Below are 21,949 nucleotides of genomic sequence, written 5' to 3'. Positions count from 1 at the left end.
CCTTCCAATTCTGGTCATCCCCTGTGCAGCACCAGACTCTTCCATTTTGCCTTTCCTTTTCTCCTAGCTTCCGCAATGTAATCCCAGGGTATGGCGTTGGTCTTGAAAAGAGGTGTGGGTGCTACCATCACAGTGAAGGGTGTGGATACTTCTACTTCAAATGGAGTTGGTGTAGTTGTAGGTGCTGTTACTTCAATTTCAAATGGGACTGATATGACTATTTCAACTTCGACTGGTGGCTGTATCTGTACCACAATAAGCGTGAGTGTGATTGCAGATTTAGGATCATCACCTTCCCGAATAAGCCCAATCGACCCCTCAGGATACCATTCTTCATCAGTTTCTATAACATTTACTCCTTCACCCCTATGAATTGAGAGGGGATTATTACGGACATTTGGCGCGACTTCCTTTGCTTGTATAAATTTGGTATCAATTAAGGTTTGAATCTTGTCTTTCAGAGTGCGACATTCAGCAATAATATGCCCTTTTATGCCAGAATGGTATGCATATGTTTTGTTTGGGTTGACCTACTAGGAAGAGTTTTCCATGGAAACAACAGGAATAGGGGTAATATATCCAGCATCCTTCAATATTTCATATAGTTGGTCAATGGGTTCAGCAATAGGGGTATATTGTCTTGGCGGCTTGCGATCAAAATTGGGTCTGGGTTTTGGATAGTTTCGACGAGTTGGAGGTAAATGGTAATAGGCTGGCTGGGTATTATAAGTGTGATAGGTGATAGTAAGTTGAGAATATCTGGGAGGTGAAGGTTGGTATGTGAGTGGAGATTTTGAGCCTTGGGCTACCATCACTGCCCCTACTTCTTTCTTCTTCGATATACCCCCTAACTGTAATGCTTTGTTCGTAGCCTGCAATGCCTTAAAGTTGGTCACCATCCCATTCTTGATCCCTTCTTCAATCCTTTCCCCGATTTTGATGATGTCGGAGAACTTGTGATGTTCGATGACCATTAACCTTTCATAGTATTGTGGATCCTGGGCCCTGACGAAGAATTTGTTCATCTGCTCTTCCTCTAGTGCCGACCTGACTTTTATAGCTTCTGACCTCCATCGAGTAGCATACTCGCGGAAAGTATGGTTTTTTCTTTAGATTCTGTATGTAGAAGACATCCGGCGTATTCTCCGTGTCAAACCTGAATCGATCCATGAAGTCCAATGCCATGCTTACCCAATTGACCCATTTCTTGGGATTTTGACTTATGTACCAAGATAGGGTGTCTCCAATGAGACATCTCATGAAAAGCTTCATGCTAATCTTTTCATCTTTCCCAACTCCCAAGAGCTTATCACATTATGTTCTCAAATGTACCTTCGGGTCACCCGTTCCGTCAAACATCTCGAACTTAGGAGGTTTGTAACCCTCCGGTAGTTCCACGTCTGGCTGAATGCAAAGATCTTTATAATTGAGACCTTCAATTCCTTTTCCTCTTTCAACACCCTAGACTCGGCTTGTGACCTTCTTGAGATCCTCTGCTATGTTCTTAATGAGAAGGTCCTTTTCGGCGTATTCTAGAGTGTATGAGATTGACTGAATAGAGTGAGATAGGGTTTCCGTGTATAGGGATTGTTTTGGTGGGTGCCAGGGGTTAGAGCATAGTGGTGATCATTAGTAGAATTTTACGGATCAGGGATAGGTTGTGGGGTATTATGAGGATTATGGTAAGTGGTTTGTGGGTATTTAGTAGGAGGATGTTGGTGTTGAGGAGGAATGGGTATTGATGGAGGATTAGGATTTTGGGGAGGAGTTACATATGGATGGGGTGCTGGAGGATTTTGTGGACATTGGTTTGGTGTGTTTTGAGGAGATGCTGGTTTTTGGGCATTTTGCTGGTTAATTTCTGGGACGTTTAGGGTGAAGGAGAGGTTGCCAAGTTGCGGACTTGCTTAAGTTCCCCTTGCAATTCTAGTATTTTCTGTTCCAATTGTAGGACTAATTCATTTTGGGCCGGAGTGCTCCGACCATCTGAAGTTCCAACATTTTCCATATGCGCAACATTTTCTTTCCGGATACCACTCATATCATCCATCTTAGCTTTTTCCTTGCTTTTCGGATTACTTGGAGGAGGAGGAGGGCCTCTAGATCTGGTGTGATGTGCTGACAATGCTAGTATGTGCGAACCAACCTTAGGGGATGAGAATAATCAAAAATAAATAAAAACAAAAGGTAGACAAGTCAGTAAGTATTCTGAGAAGCACTTGCAATATTTAAACACGCAGGAATGTAAATTCGCGTCCTAATTTGGGGAACCTCATTGTGCCCGAGGTAGGCCTAGCGACAAGTAGATTTAATGCTGATAAATACCTCATTTCATTAATGTAATAAATTAGATGAACCCAAAAACGACGATAAATAAATGAGTTACTAATGTCATCTTCCTTATTACATTCGAATTCCAAAATGACTCAAAACAAATAAACCTAATCTACTTGGTCACGGAGGGACCTTCCCCATATTTGTCCTTCTTGGCTCCATCAATCAGATTCCCAAGGTTGTGGATGTCTAGCAGTAGGTATGACCTTGCTAGGTATTCTCCCTGGTTGCCTTCTGCATTCTGACAGTCTGCGACCCATTTCCTCATCTTCCCTTCCAGTTCCATTAGACCTTGCTCCAAATACTCCATCCTTTATGTTGATCTTGTAGCCATTTCCTTCCACTCATTAATTGATTCCATGTCGAAATTGTGTTGCTCCAGATGCCTGGCTTCGGATTCAAGGACCCTCTTACGTAGCCTCTCATACTTCACTTGTGCTTCAGCAACTTCATCTACGACCTAGTTTCCTTGACCAATCCTTGGCTTGAATATTCCTGCTATGTTATCTTCTAACCATGATGGGTAGAGGTACACATGACCGGTGTGATATCAATCTGGCTCGATAGTATCCTTTTCCATGATAATCTTCAAGTGGCACATGTTCTGGGCCTCACATTTGTATGGAATGGCGTCACCCTGAAAATCGGCTCTGTAATGACTCATTTTTGGAGAATCGTGGTATGACTAGCTTTCTACCAGCTTGTCTCATGACCCTGATAGGAACATAGAGATGTATTCCCCTTAACCCAATCAACACCAAATGCGGAACATCCCTGGATTTGATGAGGAATTCATCGGTAGGGAACCACTCGAATATCCAGTGAACCTGGTCCTCAGTCAAATTGCTGAAAAATTGTGCCCATTCTGTAGCATTCTTTGGCTGTGCAAATCTGTCTGGGATAAAGGTCATTCTTTTAGGATGGCGGAAAGCTATGTGATCGTTCCATGGTCTCCGTGGAAAATCTTGGCGGTATTGACCACTTTGAAGATGTTCTAACAACCAAATCTGTAGTAGCAAGTTACAACCCTCAAAGTGTTTGAACCCTTTCCTGCAACGATCCAGATCCCGGTATATTTCTGCTACAATCATCGGGACAATAGTATAGGTTTGCCTCTCAATTCCCTCCACTAAAGCTTTGGTTACCATGGCCAACCTGGTGTGAATCCTGTCCCCTTGGCTTGTGAACACTATCATACCCAGAAAGCAGATGATGAACACAAAAACCCTACGGTGAGTCCAACCTAGGTAAGTGATGGGGAATTCATTCATGAAAGATACGGTAAGATTTGCTATGTCCATATCGTTCATAAAGGAAGTCAAAGGGTATGTAGGACTTCTTCAAGCACTCCAAGTCCTCATTATTTCTTAGACCCATCATCTTCAGAAACCCCCTAGTATTGTGGTTTTCTAGTACTAGTAGATCGGGACTATCCCATGGTAATCCAGCGAATCCTCCAATTTCCTCCAAGAGAGGAGTCATTTCTATATCGTCAAAACGGAATACAACTCTTTCTCCGTCCCAGAACATAGTAGCAACTTCAATCAACATGTTGTTTGGTTGGATGTCCAATAAGGAAGGTAAATTTCCAAGAACCCTTTTCACATGATTTTTGTCGCTTGACGAAAGATTTTCCCACCAGTCTAACAACAATGGTGGTATACTTCGGACCATGCCGAACCTGGGGACTTTGTGCCTCATTTTTTACAAAATAAATAGAGTTAGACCCTTTCCCCTATAGATTCGACTACTTACACATTAACGATTAGCATGTCAGCATTTATCTCTCCAAATAATGCACATATTATGGTTGCGTCCGTTGCGATTATGGAAATCGAGGTGGAATTTGGACAAGGCTTTCTTAGAGGGTTATTATGCGGATAACATATTAACCTAGGCTAGGTTTGATCATGATGCATGTACAGTTATTATCAGAGTAAGGTTTCTATAGAAGTACAGACTAGTACCCTCAAGGGGACAACTTGAGAGGGGAAGGCACGGAACCATCGAATACACCGCTAATCAACTAGTTTTACCGCAAATAAGGCTTTCCAAATTTAAAGGGTGATTTTAGGAAGAGCGTGGGCACTCATCAAGCGCCACTATGATATTAGAACGCACGAGTGGAATATGATGTTGAGCATGGAGTTATGCAAAAGAAAATAACACGTTGCCAAGTATTTGCATGATGAATAATGATAAAATGCGGTATTTAATAATTGTAAGGACATTTAAGAAAAGAAAAATAAGGAGACAAGTCAGTTTCCATAGTAAAAAGTGATAAACAGGGAAGAGAAATCATAAATGAAATGAAGATAAGTAAATAAATTCACATAGAGTGGGAAAGGGAAGGGGTGTGCAAGTATTAACAGAATAATAAAGACATACCTAAAGACTAATTCACAGATAAGTTCGTTATGGTAAGAGCCTTCATTTCCCCAGCAGAGTCGCCATGCTGTCGCGCCCCTTTTTTCTCGCGAAATCGGGTTTCGACATTTCTGGGACAACTCCTTTATGAGAGGGTAGGAAATTGGATTTGAAAGAGTCGCCACCTAATAGATTAAGGTGTGTTAGGGAACCTAGAGAAGATAACTCATATAACCAGTTTACATCACCAGAGATCGGGTAAGGGCTCGAAATTACCTTGAGGGGAAGGTTGATCACGCCCAACTATGCCTTCTAAGATACAAAGCGGTCGTTGCAAATATAATCCGATTTTATGTCCGGAGTCGAATCCTCAGGGAATTAACCTATCTATTACAACTCTTTGGTAATGCTATTATCAACTCAACCAATTTCTAGATGCAAGATTTTTATCAATCAATCTTGGGTTTTGTTTAACTACTTCAAATAATATTGGAACTAACAATATGCTAGATTAAAGATAATTCAATGGTAAAAAGGTCTAGGGCAGTGATTTCCCCAATTGCTAGTTTAGGTCTTGACTCTTTCGTTATAATCTCGCCGTAATACTCTATGAGGATTAAGAGCTATGGGTTATCGTAATTATCTCTCGATCAACTACAATGATTTACTAAAGCATTCTCTCGAACTACTCTAGCTGACAATATGCGCAGCTCTAAATTATCCCACCAAAGTTTCGTTATCTCTAAACCCACTTTTAAGTTCAAGTAATGAATCTCTTCAATTATCCAAAAGTGGTGTTGTTCAACAGCAGTCTAACCTAATATTCTTTCTCAAGCAATATGAGGTAAATAGACATGATTAATCAAGGGCCCTTCAATCAATCACCATACAAAATGTAGTTGAACAATCATATAATAAATCCGGCTCGATTATAACAAGTTGAATCAAAACTTCAACCAATAAGTGATTCCATCAACCCTAGATAATTGTTTAGCTACTTAAAACAAAATAAGATAAAACTACAAAGTTGTTCATAATGTATAATTGCAAGAATTAAAAGGAGATAGAAAAACTCTAATGTTTGGTTGATCTTCTCACACTTATTCTTGCCTTCAAAGTAGTCTAAAAACAAGCTTAATTATGTCTTGGGCGAGCTTCTAAAGTTTATAAGGGTTTGGAACAAGTTTTCCCCGAATTACACTTTGGTCCCCAATTTTTTGGCAATTGAACGGTTCACCGCGGCCGCGGTGAATGCTGAACATTCTGCCTCACGTAATTGTCTGCCGCAGTTCAACCGCGATTCCACCGCGGTCGCGGTGGATTTCACCTCAGTCCATTTCTGCTTCTTTATGCTCGGGTACTTCTTGATTGGGCGTTTTCTTCACATTATTGACTCCAAAACACTCCGTAGTGCTTCCTCACTTGGATTATTCCCTGTGAAGCAAAAGGACACCAATTAGAACATTTTGTTATCAATTTGCCTATAAAACAACAATAAAGCATGGTCATATTAAGGTGTAAATATCATCTATATAGCCTAATATTAACACTCCACACTTAAATCATTGCTAGTCCTCTAGCAATCCACCACACTCTATCAAAGTTCCTTCCCTCAACTTTTCCCCTAATGAATCACACCTTGAACAATTTACCAAAGTTGCACCTAGTAGTGAACAACCTTTGCCTCAGAATTCGAATCTCTCGTACCATGCAATATTCGCACTTACTCAAACTACTCTATACAGAAGTCAAGACTTGCCTTTCCTTTGTGAATCACATGCCCTCACATCATGCAAGAGAGTAGTTCCACAATTAACATGATTGAAAATAATTAGGAACTCAAATGGACAAAATTCGCTCACTCTCCAAAAGAACATTCACATGCCACAAAGATGCACCATAGGCTTGCCCGTAGTGTAATACTCTACTAATCGAGCCTATCCAGTCTAAGATCAATTAGGACTTCACTTGGTTGTAACGTATGCTAAGGGATGGGTAGGATATATTTGGATATGGTGACTAACCTCCATAAGTACTTTTAATACAAAACACATTAATATTCCATATCATTCTTATGTCAACCAGACATTCCCCACAATTTATTTATAACATCTCATTCCTTTAGGTGTTTGTATCAAGCTACCACTTATCAACTACTATATTTATTCATATATTTTTTTTCGTGGCACTTTTTCTTTTATTCTTCAAAACTGCATCTTTCCTCTATTTCATTGGCTCCACTTAAAACCAAACCACCACCCATCACTTTAACTTTTGCATATGTCAAGGCCATTCAAGTGCTCATGGGAGGTAAAAGGGTTCAAACAGAAGGCTATTCAAACAATTAGGTAAGGTTCGTAATGTGGTTGCCAAAGAAATAGGCTTATAGGCTCAACGAGGTTAACTACAATGTATTACATTCAAGTGGGTTTACGTTATATATCTAGCTTAACAAAGAAATGCCTATATCACTTCTAAGACTGAATGAAGCTACTATTTCACTTTGCAAACACACAGGGCAAGTTTTAGGCATCAAATGTAAAGTATAGAATACAGAATAGCTCACACACACATAGCATATGACTCACTCCGGATTGATTTATCAAGACATTCTCTTTTGTGTGTTCAAGTCAGCTACAAACATACAACTTTAAGGCACTTTAGTAAGAGGCAACCATTGAGACTAGGCATTACACTCTAGTGTTCAGGTGTATTAACGCCATGGGATTCTCTTTCTATTTTAGCTCATAGCCCATCAATGCTAACTAAAACTAAAAAACAAATTAAACAAAAACTACCTACATCCGGTTCAAGCTAAACCCTTGGAACAAAACTGTGGCCCAAAGAAAAACTAAGGGGGAGTTACTACACTACCTAAAAATAAAATAAAAAATCTTTTTTGTATTTTCTCTAGACTACTTCCCTCAAGAAACTGCCTCAAATATCCGTCATCAGGAAGAGTCCTTATATTCTCTTTTTTTTGTTCGACTCATGTCCCTCAAGAGACCTGTCGAAAGGTGTCAGTCGTTGGGCCAAGTCGAATTTAATTAAATGATCCTACCATACAAATCAATCAAAAATAAAGCAACATCATAAAAAGTTACACAATCTATTTACAACAACATCATACAACAACAACCATCCCCCACCCCACACTTAAAAATATGGCATGTCCTTATGTCAACAAATAAAGAGCAGAGTAAAGAAGAGGGACTTCCCTGAAGATCAATCCTGATCAGAGACGGTGCCAGGATCGAGGTGACATGCTCGTCCTAGCGCTTGATGCCATCCTATAATCTTCTTCTCCGACTTTGCCTGTTGAGTGGTCAGAGTGTCAACTCTGGTGCCCAAGTCCGTGACAGAAGTGCGGAGACCAGCCATATCCTGCTCCAGGGCTGTCAGGAGGGTACTTTGCCTGGGCTGTGATGGGCCCGCCTCTTCAACTCTCGTAGGTGGTGGGACCGCAGCTGCCTCAGCATCATCATCATTAGATTCATCGTCCGAGTCATCCACATTCACCACCGGCTCTATCCCAATTCTGATTTTTCTTGCCAGGAACGGAGCTTTCAGTGGCAATTTTCCATCAACTCTAAGGTCTTCAGGGACTCTAGCAAGACGGCACAGCCTGGTGACTAGAGAAGGGAAGTAGAAGCCTTTGAGTAACTCAGGTGATCTAATGAACATCTCGTCATGGAGGAGCTGGGCCACATAAAAATCCCTGTGGTCCATGACACAGTAGATCACTGCCGCTCGTGGTAGATTGACATCGATCATATTGCTGGAGGACAACAACCGACTATTGATAATGGTGAGCCAACACTTAGCCTCCCAATTGAGAGACTGGCTGTTAAGTGTGATCCGATGCTTTATCCATATGTATTCTCTGTCTGGCACATAGATAGTCTTAAGAAGAGTTGCCCACAAGGCACTTGTCTGGCTATAAGTACGATAAACATCAGATCCCCCCTGAACCCTGGCAGCCGGTACACCTTACGGATGGCCTCGATGGACACATTTACCTGGGTATTACGTACAGTAACAACTCCATTCTCATGTTCCGGACAGTTAGCATAGAACTCCCTTACCATCTGAACATTGGCCTCTTCCGGTTCCTCAAAGAAGATATCCAGCTGACACCTCCTCAACTCATTGAAGATATTCAGGCATTCCACCTCTAAGGCTTCTCGGTCAATATGCACCTCATGTAACAATTTCTTAGTCGCTTTTGAATTGTACCTATCCTCCGCCGGTTTGGAGACAAACCTAGTGCTGTCAAACTGTGGCGCACTGGGTTGATTCCTAGCTCTCAAGGAACTGCCCGGTCCACTAGCGGAGGACCCGGTGTTGAGTCTCTTCCTAGATGGATTCATTGTACTTGTCAAACAGAGAAACACTTATCAGTGAGGGTGTGAGATGTGTGAACTATGGGTGGTTACTCAGACTTCACCACAACCATGTCACATTAGCCCTTATAACTCCATTGGGGTAATTAATCTAACACCTTGTGGGCAAGACAATTTCCACACACATATAGCCCATATGGATACATCTATGCTACCCCCAAATAACAAGTGGTACTATATCATTACATCCGACAACAATTAGTTCAACACCCACAACATATACCTCTCCACCACATTATACACATAATCCCTTAACAAGAACCCACCAAGACAAAATTCAAAAGAAAAAGAACAAAAAGAAATCTACTAGAAATACTACACCATTACAACATTAAACTACATAAAAACTGAAATAAAATACAAAAGATGAGGTGAGGGAGATAAGACATACCTTGATGGAAGAGAGAAGGAGAGGAGTGGGGATGGGGGAAGTAAGATGAGTGAAGAAGAAGAAGAAGAAGAGAGGAGGAATTTTGGGAGTTAGGGTTTAGAGAGAGAGAGAAAGAGAGAGAGAGAAATTGGGAAATAAAGAAGGGGGGCGGGGGGTTGTTTTGGGAAATAAGAAGGGGGTGTTTGAAAAGAAAATAAAACAAAATAAAATAAAAAAATTAATTCGAAATACTTACATGGGCGACGAGCTGTTACGCTTCACCGCGGTCCCACCGCGGTCACGGTGGGTTGAAATTTCTTAGGCAGTGTACTACGCTTTCACTGCGGTCGCGGTGGGCTGCACAATATCGAGGCAGTATTCTCGCCTCTCACCGCGGTCCTGCCGCGGTTCCACCGTAGTCGCGATGGATTGCCCAGTTTTTTTATAATCATGGTTACATACACGAATGAAACACAATAATTGTGGGTTGCCTCGCACGCAGCGCCTGATTTAATGTCGCGGCACAATGCAGGCTTGGAGCATCACTCCTCATTCATGTACTGGGGCTCTTCCAATATTATTATCTCTCTGTCCCCTTTCTCATTTGCCATTCCAAGGTAATGTTTCAACCTCTGACCATTCACTGTGAACTTATTCGCCCCATTCTCTGATTCAATCTCAACAGCTCCGCCTGGGAACATCTGCACCACTCTGAAGGGTCCTAACTATCGGTATTTCAACTTACCAGGAAATAATCTCAATCTGGAGTTGTATAACAACACTAGCTCTCCGTATTTTAAGTTTCGGTCCACGATGTGCTTGTCATGCATCATCTTCATCCGTTCTTTGTATAATCTAGCACTTTCGAATGCCTGGAACCTGAATTCCTCTTGCTTGTGTAACCCAGTGACTCTGTTAGTGCCTGCTGTCTCCATGTCCAAGTTCAACTTCCGCAATGCCCAAAGTGCTTTGTTCTCAAGCTCTATCGGGAGGTGACATTTCTTTCCAAACACCAACTTGTACGGTGACATACCAATTGGAGTTTTGAAGGTTTTGCGGTATGCCCACAATGCATCATCCAGCTTCCTTGCCCAATCAGTCCTTGTTGCATTCACTATTTTTGTAAGGACACTTTTAATTTCCCTGTTGGACACTTCAACTTGCCCGCTCGACTGTGGGTGGTACGGGGTGGTAACTTTATGACGAACTCCATACTTTTCCAACAACCGTGCGAACGCTCTATTGTAGAAATGTGTTCCGCCATCACTGAGTATAGCTCTCGGGGTGCCATAATGTGTGAAAATGTTCTTCTTTATAAAGTCTGTTACCCCTTTAGCATCATTGGTCGGGAGAGCCACTGCTTCGACCCACTTGGAGATGTAGTCAGTTGCTACTAATATGTACTTGTTACCATACGAGCTGACAAATGGCCCCATGAAGTCGATCCCCCACATGTCAAAAACCTTCACCTCTTGAATTGTGGTCATTGGCATCTCGTATCTCCGAGATATGTTGCCTGTCCTTTGGCATTCATCGCAACTTTTGATCCAAGCATGGGCATACTTGAACAAAGTTGGCCAATTCAAGCCCGACTCCAACACCTTAGCTGCTATCCAAATTCCTCCAAAGTGCCCACCATATGGTGAGGCATGGCAAGCCTGCAAAACAGAATTTTGATCTTTCTCAGGGATACACCGCCGGATCATGTTATCTACACAGATTTTAAATAATAGAGGTTCATCCCAATAATAACATCGACAATCACGAAAGAACTTTTTCTTTTGAATTGAGGAGAGTTTATGAGGTACAATACCACTTGCTAAATAATTATCAATGTCAGCATACCACAGTGCCTCCTCCATTGTCATTGCTAGTAACTGTTCATCCGGGAATGTCTCTGTTATATCCTCAACCTCTACCTTCTTTTCATCTTCTTCCAACCTTAAGAGGTGGTCAGCCACTTGGTTCTCTATCCCCTTTCCGTCACATATCTCCAGATCGAATTCTTGTAACAGAAGAACCCAACGAATCAAGCATGGCTTTGACTCCTTTTTTCTGTCAGGTACCTAATTGCTGCATGGTCAGTGTAAACAATAACTTTTGATCCAATCAAGTATGACCTGAATTTTTCGAATGCAAAAACGACAACCAACATCTCCTTTTCCGTTACGGTGTAATTGAGTTGTGCACCACTAAGGTTCTACTTGCATAGTAAATCGGGTGCATCAGTTTAACTTTTCTCTGCCCCAAGACTACTCCTATAGCGTAATCACTTGCATCGTACATGAGCTCAAACGGTTGCTCCCAGTTGGGTGCAACAATAATGGGTGCAGTCACCAATCTCTTCTTTAACTCCTCTGGCAACCTGCAATCATTAGAAAACATAAAGAGGTGATCCTTTTCAAGGATTTTACATAACGCGCTAGCAATTTTAGAGAAATCTTTTATGAATCGCCTGTAGAACCCGGCGTGCCCAAGGAAACTTCTCACTGCCTTGATTGAAGTAGGCAGTGACAACTTTTAAATTATGTCAACCTCAGCATGGTCAACTTCAATTCCCTTACTGGACACTCGATGCCCTAGGACTATCCCTTCTTGTACCATAAAATGGCACTTCTCCCAGTTCAACACTAAATTTGTCTCCACACATCTTTTGAGCAATCTTCTTAAGTTGTGAAGACAGTCCTCGAATGAATCCCCCACCACAGAACAATCATCCATAAAAACCTCCAAAATGTCCTCCACCATGTCTGTGAAAATGGCTAACATGCACCGTTGAAATGTCGCATGTGCATTGCAAAGCCCAAAAGGCATTCTCTGAAAGGCGAAGATGCCATACGGATAAGTGAATGATGTTTTCTCTCTATCTTCGGGGGCTGTTGAGATCTGATTGTACCCCGAATATCCATCCATGAAGCAAAAGTGCGATCGCTCGGCCAACCTGTCCAACATTTGGTCAATGAATGGTAGGGGAAATGGTACTTCCGGGTGGCTGTGTTCAATTTCTGATAATCCATGCAAATCCTCCATCCCATGACTGTACGAGTCGAGATCAACTCATTGTTCTCATTTTGTACCACCGTCATTCTCCCCTTTTTCGGCACACATTGGACAGGGCTGGCCCAATTACTGTCAGAGATGGGGAAGATGATTCCCTCATCTAACCATTTGATCACTTCCTTCTTCACCACCTCTTTCATATTCGGGTTCAGCCTTCGTTGATGTTCTCTAGAAGGTTTGTGCCCTTCTTCCATGAGAATCTTGTGCATACAAAAGGCTGGGCTGATACCCTTTATGTCTGCCATGGTCCAACCAATGACAGTCTTATTTTCCTATAGTACCTGTAGAAGCTGCTCTACCTGCACATCTAGCAAACTGGATGATATAATGATAGGCAAAGTAGAATCAGGGCCTAAGAAAATGTACCTGAGGTGAGCTGGGAGCGATTTCAGCTCCAGCTTGGATGGTTCCTCTACTGATGGCTTTGCTGGAGGTGTAGCCCTTTTTTCTAACTCAAGGGACTCGAACTGAGGTTCCCTTTTCCAGAATCCTTGGCCTTCAAGTGCCATGACCCACTCAGCTAACCCTTCACCATCCATCTCCTCTAAATTTGTCAGGCATGCCTCCAATGGATCTTTAGCAGCCAGGGTCACATCATCTTCGTGCAGGATCACATCCACTACCTCCACTAGGGAGCAATTAGCATATTCACTGGGTCTCCTCATGGATTGCTGAACGTTGAATATGACTTCTTCATCGTTCAACCTCATTTTTAATTCTCTAGTCTCACAATCAATCAGTGCTCTCCTAGTGGTTAAGAATGGCCTCCCTAAAATGATCGGTATCTCTTCATCTACCTGACAATCTAGAATAACAAAGCCTGCAGGGAACACAAACTTCCTCACTTGTACCAACACATCATCAAGAATCCCAGTTAGCCTTTTAACCGTATGGTCAGCCAGTTGCAACAGCATCGAAGTCGGTCTAGATCTGCCAATGCCTAGTTTGGTGTATATAGCCAGAGGCATCAAATTTATATTGGCTCCTAAGTCATATAATGCCTTTGCAAAGGCATAACTCCAGATAGTGTAGAGAATAGTAAAGCTACTTGGGTAAGACATCTTTTGAGCCATGGTTCTTGTTACTACTACGCTGCAGGTCTGTGTTAGAGTCACTATGGATAGGTCCTGAAAATCAAACTTCCGTGACATTAGGTCCTTCATCATCTTCGCATAGCCTGGCATCTCTCTCAAGGAATCCATCAAAGGAATATTCAACTGAATTTGACACAACATCTCTATGAATTTCCTGTATTGATCTTCCTTCTTTTGTTTTACCAGTCTCTGAGGGAATGGTACAGGTATCACCTTTTGTGCACTGCTTGCTGGCTTCTCTCTGTTGGGTTTCTGTGGCACAAGAGGTACCACCGGTTATGCAGCTTGTTCACTCACCTTAGCCTTACTCTTTTCATCCTGACCCTGTTCAACTACCACTTCAGTAAGTTCTACTGGTTCATCTACCTCTAGTGGAGCTGGAGTGGCTGGCGTAGTCTCTTTGCTGGCTTGTGCAACTTCCTTCTCTTTGTCTAAATCTCTCCCATTCTGGAGAGTCACTTCCATCAACTGATTCGGGTTTTTCTCCTTAGGGTTAATATTTGTGTCCGCTAGCAATGTTCCCTGGGGGTGGTTGTTTAAAGCCATAGACAACTGCCCCAACTGAGTTTCAATGTTCTTTATAGCTGAATCATGCACTGCTAACTTTTCCTGCATCTTACCATTTGTCCCAATGAGTTGCTGAAGCATACCTCTGATCTCTACCATGTTGTTATCTTGCTACTGAGGAGGTGGCTGATATGTTAATTGTTGCTGGTGGTTCTGCTGTGGATAACCCTGCTGTCTCTGGTATGGCACCATTTGGCCTTGGGGTTGCATACCTCCAGGTTGTTGCATGTTTGGCCTGTATTGTTGATTTGGTGCCGGTCTCCACTACTGTCCTCCTTGTCTCGTATCCCCAAAGTTGTTGACATAATTCATATCTTCTCTTACCCCTTGATTGTCACCTTCTCAACTCCATAAGCACACATAAGACTGATTAACACAGGGTGTACACGGTCCTCCATTTGTTGTGTCAACAATATGCACCTATTTTGTACCCATATCATCAATTTTCTTTGTCAATATACTCATCTGAGTCATGAGTGTAGCCATGTTCTCTGCATGCGAATTATTTGGGTCAAGAGGAACGGAATGCACTATGGGTGCCAGTGTTGTACCCCTAGTCATCCACCCCGAATTTTGGGACATCTTGTCAAGAAGGACTTTGCACTCGGTGAATGTCTTACTCAAAAAATGCACCCCCAGCTGAAGCATCCACATTGGCCTTTAGATTGTCAGCTAACCCTATGCAGAACCTTTGACCGAGCATCTGGTCCGGAATACCATGGTGATGACACTTCACTAGCATCCCTTTGAACCTTTCCCAAGTTTCCTGCAAGGTCTCAGTCGGCTGCTACTTGTACTGCAATATTCATCAATCTGCCTTGCAGTCTTGTTGGGAGGGTAGAACTTATTCAGGAACTGCTTGACTAATTCCTCCTAAGTGACAATGGAATTGATTGGGAGTGAATTCAGCCAAGTCTAAGCTTCCCTAGTCATAGAGAACGGGAACAGTAATAGCTTGATAGATTCTAGGGTCATATTCGGCTGCCTTTGGGTCACACAAATCGACAGAAAATTTTTCAAGTGTTGCTGAGGGTCTTGAATGTGTGACCCGGAGAACAATCCCTTATTCTGCAGAAGATGCAGCATGTTGTTGGTGATCTGGAATGTCTCTGCTTGAATTGGGGGCACAACTATGGCAGTAGCCAGGTTGTCAGCTGTAGGTTGTGCCCAATCATAAAGTGCAGCTTCTGGCACAAGAGGTGCCACTACTCCGATGTTTGGGGGAGCTGGCGCATCCCCGATATTTCTGTTGATGTTTTCTACGTTACCCATGTTAAATTCAAGATGGTGTGATTGTTGTGATTATTGGATCCTCTTGTTGGTATGGTTCAATGCCCTGAATGTTTTCTCGGGGTTTGAGAGTCATTCTAGCAGTTCTCTAGTCCTCGAAAAATTTCTAGGCTACATCTGAATTCCACAAGAGTTCAAACGTGAGAATTTCAATGAAAAGATTGTTTAACACCTTCAAAAAATGATTTAAACTAATAATTCTAACACTACTTCTAAGTTGTAATAAATAACACTGTTAGTTCCCCGACAACAACGCCAAAGTTTGATCACGCCCAACTATGCCTTCTAAAAGACAAAGCGGTCGTTGCAAATATAATCTGGTTTTAAGTCCAGAGTCGAATCCTCAGGGAACAAACCTATCTATTACAACTCTTTGGCAATGCTATTATCAACTCAACCAATTTCTAGATGCAAGATTTTTATCAATCATTCTTGGGTTTTTGTTTAACTACTTCAAATAATATTGGAAATAACAATATGCTAGATTAAATATAATTCAATGGTAAAAAGGTCTAGGGCAGTGATTTCCCCAATTGCTAGTTTAGGTCTTGACTCTTTCGCTATAATCTCGTCGTAATACTCTATGAGGATTAAGAGCTATGGTTATCGTAATTATCTCTCGATCAACTACAATAATTTACTAAAACATTCTCTTGAACTACTCTAGCTAACAATAGGTGCAACTCTAAATTATCCCACCAATGTTTTGTTATCTCTAAACCCACTTTTAAGTTCAAGTAATGAATCTCTTCAATTACCCAAAAGTGGTGTTGTTCAACAACAGTCTAACCTAATATTCTTTCTCAAGCAATATGAGGTAAATAGACACGATTAATCAAGGGCCCTTCAATCAATCACCATACAAAACGTAGTTGAACAATCATGTAATAAATCCGGCTCGATTATAACAAGTGAATCAAAACTTCAACCAACAAGTAGTTCCATCAACCCTAAATAATTGTTTAGCTACTCATAACAAAATAAGATAAAACTACAAAGTTGTTCATAATGTATAATTGCAAGAATTAAAATGAGATATTAAAACTATAATGTTTAATTGATCTTCTCACACTTGTTCTTGCCTCCAAAGTAGTCTAAAAACAAGCTTAATTATGTCTTGGGCGAGCTTCTAAAGTTTATAAGGGTTTGGAACAATTTTTTCCCGAATTACACTTTGGTCCCCAGTTTTCTGGCAATTGAACAGTTCACCGCGGCCGCAGTAAGACCGCGTCGCGACCGCGGTGAACGCTAAACATTCTGCCTTGTGTAATTGTCTGTCGCGGTTCAACCGTGGTTCCACCACGGTCGCGGTGGATTTCATCTCAGTCCATTTTTGCTTCTTTATGCTCAAGGTACTTCTTGATTGGGCGTTTTCTTCATATTATTGACTCCAAAACACTCCGTAGTGCTTCCTCACTTAGATTATTCCCTGTGAAGCAAAAGGACAACAATTAGAGCATTTTGTAATCAATTCGCCTATAAAACAATAATAAAGCATGGTAATATTAAGGTGTAAATATCGTCTATATAGCCTAATATCAAAGGTGTTAGGCACCCCTCGAGGTCCACAACGGTGGGTCCCGACCGAACTTAAATTAAGCGAATTAGTCTAAAAAAGGAAATAGGACATTTTGGACAAATACAATATCTAATTTATTTTAAACAGGGTATAAGGGGTAGTCCTAAGTTTTAGCCTATAGGATCATTCCATGCAATACTTTGTAACTCCCTCAAGGCAGGGTGTTACTCATAGCATTAGCGCACGAGCTATCATTTCCTTACTACCCAATTACTATCCTTGAGTTGTTACCTAAGCATACTAATAGTTTCTAGCTCGTTCCTTATGCGTGCACTACCCCTCCCTTGGCTATGGCCCTGGAGGTAATATGGCCTCTATTTGGGATAGTTCTAGACCAACCTACATTGCTTAAAATGTGAAATCCAGGTGACAAACAAAAACAAGTAGGACTTTCAAATAAAGAACAAGTATGGGCTCATATTAACCTCCACACATAAACAACAAAAGCACGCAATTGAATCAGCAAACTTTGTTAATTTTGGAATCCTATAGGCAGAATATCTACGTGAGTAAAATAGAGTGTAAATACAATTTTAGTAAGGCGAGCATTAGGCCTATTTGTTTACCTACTAATTTTATTCAACATAGATTTGGGCATTTCAGGTAGTAGTATGTGTCACAATTATAAGCCCAGGATTATTAAGTCCTACAAACACCTTGCCTAAGTGATTGATAATAACGACTGAATTCAGAACAAGATCCTATATGCATGATTTCTATGAGCTTCTTAATTACAGACCTATAAACATGGTTTCTAAGCGGAGCACTGATTTTAACTCATACAGATAGTTTTTATTCCTTTTAGATCCTATAGGCATGCTTTCTAATTGCTGAATTGATTTAAACCCTTATAGGCATGCTTTCTAATTGCCGACTTGATTTAAACCCCTATAGGCATGATTTCTAAGATTCAGAGCTGATTTTACCCTATATGCATGATATCTATTAATCGTATTTGGACAGAAATTAACAGATTGTCATGAAAGATAATCAACAAAAGTCCTATAGACATGTTCACTAATACACATTAGGTTGAAAATATGTGTAAATCCTATGAACATGATTTCTAATGCAGAATCAAGAGAAAAGTCTTAATGAGAAGGGTTTCTAGCATGCAGGCACAGAATCAGGAAAATCCTATAGGCAGGATCTCTAAACACAGTCCAGCATTTACGTAATTCAATCAACATAATTAAACCTATAGGCAGGATTTCCACCCAGTTTTAACAAAGGTATACCTCAAATATGTTATTACAGAGATTATTACAACCCAGAATGAATGAATTACGTAATTGTAATGATTACACTATAGGGAGCCTTCATAGGCCCAATCTAAACCTGGGAACTAGGCCTTCAAACAACAGGTCTGGAGCATAATAGTGATCCATATGGCACATAAAATTAGGTTTCCAATGTGTCAAAGTTCCCAAGGGCCTCAGGGACCCCGGACAATGCTCACACCAGAATCACATTCAGAAAAAATAACTCATAAAAAGATTGGAAGACCAACCCCAATGTGTCAGAGTTCGGAGGAGTCTCAAGGACCCTAGGCAGTGCTCACACTAGGGGTGGTGAGAACCTAAATGACTAAGAGTAGGAGTTTAAAAACCAGTGCATACAGGGTAAGAGGCATGTTTTTAAAGTAGTTTATTTTTCGGAGGCAAGCAAATTCAGAATATAGAGTTACAGACAGAACTGCACCAAGAAATAAACAAAGTTTATGTTCAGCATATAGTTCAAACAAATTGGCATTTGATTAGGCTAAATATTAAAGTAATCATGACTTAAACACAGAGACAGAAATAGACTGGACCCACAAATATATTTGATTACATGCTTACAGTATCTGGCAACGTTTAGAAAGAAAAACAGATTGAACATTAAAGCTAACTTAGGAAAAGGGGGTCACATTATTTGAAGTAACTTAATTTAACATTATTACTAAATAGGATCATGTAGTCACATAGAAAGCAGAATCATGCTGAGGATTGAAACGGACTAATCGAATAAAGTATAGAGAACATAATAGTAAGAGTTAAGGCATACCAGTTGAGAAGAAAGCAAGTAAGAATGCAATAGCAGTTAAATTCCAGAGAGTTTAGCCTTGGCTTTCAGCCGGCCAAATAATAGCCACTTATTGCAGAAATCAGAATAAGAGAATAAAGAGAGAGCTTAAGTTTTTGTGAGAACAGAGAGTTAGAGAGTTGTAGAGTTGTTGAGTTCTTCTAAAAGGAGTGAGGAAGGGGATTTAAATAGCACCTAATGAAGTAAAAAAATAAGGTAATGAACCAGTCCAACCCAAATAAGGTATGAAAATAACTTAACAATCAATTAAGGTCCACATGAATCAATTAACAAGGTAGAATCGAGTAAAGTTAGGCTAGTATCACTTAATTTAAGGAAAACCTTATATGGAATCAATTAGTAGTCAAGTACTAGGTTAAATGAGGAAAGAACTAATTCTAAAATCAATTAAAAGTCGGGTTTAATAATCAAAACAAAAAATCAGGCCAGTAAGGTTAAGTTAAGGGAAGTAGCACAAATTATTAATTAGACATTGGTCCAAATACGGTAAGAACAGGAAACCGCATAAGTAAACACCAGTACTATACAGAAAAGGAAAACTGATTTCAAATCCTAATTTAGTAAATAAAATCAATTAGCAATAAGTCGCCAGAGTCAAAGGCAAACCGGTAGAAACAGTAAGAATGAATAAATAATCGGAACCCTAAGAAAAAGGCAGAAATACGAAGACATATAACAAGTAAATCAGTAAAATAAATTAGAAAACCCTAACAGATACACAGAGACGAAAATGTTTAAAGGTTAAAATATTATTTTTTTTGCAAAAATCTGTTGAAATCAAAACCCTAGTTTTAGGATAAATAAAATCGGTCATGAAATAATGATAGAAAAAGATTAGAGAAATATAGAGAAAAAGAGTATTGAAATTTTAAAGGAAAAATACCAAAACGAACATAAAAATATTTCAGATTTGGGAAGATCTAAATAGGTTCAACCAAAAATAGCCAGATTCATAAAAATAAGCATAAGTTGGACCAAATCTGGTTTGAACCAGAGATTTGAAATCCTAAGATATGAAAATATTTGTACTCACAGGTATTGGGATTAACATAGACGGAATAATCGAAATTTGGGAGACTTTGAACCAAATCTGGTTAAAGTCTCTTGAAATACTCTTGCCTTTTGAGGCAAATGGGTCAAGTAGCATCAAGATCGAGTAGCCAGTAGAGAAGCAAGGCCAAATAAGGCAGGGAATCAAAGGATGATCCCATGAATCAAGAGGGAAAGTGTGACGGCGGGCTAGGGTTTGAGAGGGTGAGAGAGGTGAGAAGAGTATCAGAAGACGGCGGGCTGGGGCGAATGAAATAGGGTTTGGGGGATTTAGGTATAATAAAAATGGTTGGAGGATTTAGGGCCGTTGATCTTTTGAGATTAACGACCAGGATTAGATTTTAGGTGGGGATGGTTTAATTGGACGGGTTTGGGTATGGGAATTGGGTTAGTATAATGGATATTGGAATATTAGGCTAGATAGGGTATTGGGCTGGGGTAGGTCCGAAAAAATCAATTAAAAAGGGCTATGTTTTAACTGCCCATTTAAATTAATAAAAGAATTTATAAAAATAATTAATAAATGATAAAAATGCTATTGTTATATGAAAATAATTTAAAATAATTACTTAATATTATAAAAATATAAAAAGTCATTTTCCATGTAAATAATGTAATTATGCATATATGAGCTATTATTGCAATTATAGCCTAATACAAATAAAATTATGCATAAAATGATTAAAGCTCAATATAAATATAAATGATAAAAATTAAGCAATAAATCATTATAATATTATTTGTGATGCAATTAGCAATTATTAAGATAATAAAATGCAGGAATAAATTAATTAAAAACTTTTAAAATTATGGAAAAAATAATGTTTGATGCTTATGCACTATTTTGAAAGTATATATGCATTTTTTAAAATATATGAGGGAAAAATTGGGTATCAACAGAAGGTGGTTGACAAATATCACACAGAACTTACCCTTGTTCTTGATGATTGGGCCTTTGTCAAACTCAATTCATATCGCCAATATACAATGTGCAATCACCAACATCCAAAGCTAGGTTGTCGTTATTTTGATCCCTTCAGAGTGGTCAAACGCATTAATGAGGTGGCCTACAAGCTCCAACTTCCTGATTCTGCCCGTATACATCCCATGTTCCATGTCTCAATGCTCAAACGCTACGTTGGCATACCTAAGTCCCAGATTAGGCCCCTGGACTTGTCTGATTTTTATCAACCAATTGAGTTTGTCACAGAACCTTGAGGACAAGGTTCTTTTCCAAGAGGGGAGTATTGTTGTGAATGATACAACCAATGTGGACGTTGACGTGGATGCTGACTCAGCAAAGGCCCATGTGATTCCACATCAGTCTATTTTTAGGAGAAGCAAACATGTGATGCAGCCGTCAAAGAAGATAGCGGATTTTGTGGTGCAAGGCAAGGGGAGCAAAGCGCGAAGAGGATTGGTGGAAAGTTTAGTATAAATAACTAGAAGAATAGTGTATTAGGCAGGCAATTTGTTACGTGAAGTTTGTAATTCTCATCCCCTTCTTCTAGTTTCCCTTCTCCTTCTTCTATATCAATTTCCAGTAATTTTCATTTCAAGCATTCAGTTCCTTGTCATTTCTGTTGAGGAATACAACTATCAAGTTTATTGGTTGTGAATTGTGTTGTTCGAGTTTTAGTTTGTTTCAGTGACGCATAGAGACAAAGCCAGAAGATAGTTGAATCCGAAGGCAATGATCCCGTCTGTTACCAGTAATAATGATACTCATAAAGATGAAATAAACGCCTGT

General features: G+C 40.2%; 1 protein-coding gene across 1 annotated transcript; it reads right to left on the bottom strand.

The window, feature by feature from the left end:
* Positions 1–10,016: 10,016 nt before the first annotated feature.
* Positions 10,017–14,294, bottom strand: LOC138874624 (uncharacterized). The gene is made up of 6 exons (XM_070153395.1): positions 13,926–14,294; positions 12,816–13,880; positions 12,089–12,291; positions 11,710–11,839; positions 10,220–11,540; positions 10,017–10,165 (listed from the first exon to the last, which is right to left on the bottom strand). Exons 1-6 carry the CDS (start codon positions 14,292–14,294, stop codon positions 10,017–10,019), a joined length of 3,237 nt encoding a protein of 1,078 aa, XP_070009496.1.
* Positions 14,295–21,949: the final 7,655 nt, after the last annotated feature.

This window comes from Nicotiana sylvestris, chromosome 8 (genome assembly GCF_000393655.2).
Source record: "Nicotiana sylvestris chromosome 8, ASM39365v2, whole genome shotgun sequence".
Classification (NCBI taxonomy): Eukaryota; Viridiplantae; Streptophyta; class Magnoliopsida; order Solanales; family Solanaceae; genus Nicotiana; species Nicotiana sylvestris.
This window is presented reverse-complemented; position numbering and strand designations above follow the sequence as displayed.

What these genes read in the sequence shown, in the direction of transcription:
- LOC138874624 (XM_070153395.1), bottom strand. Translation starts at nt 14,294, where the DNA reads ATGGTAGAGATCAGAGGTATGCTTCAGCAACTCATTGGGACAAATGGT. An exon ending in AGGTAGAGCAGCTTCTACAG is followed by an intron (nt 12,292 to 12,815) that starts GTACTATAGGAA and finishes TTCGCCTTTCAG; the next exon opens with AGAATGCCTTTTGGGCTTTG. An exon ending in TAGTCTTGGGGCAGAGAAAA is followed by an intron (nt 11,541 to 11,709) that starts GTTAAACTGATG and finishes TGCAGCAATTAG; the next exon opens with GTACCTGACAGAAAAAAGGA.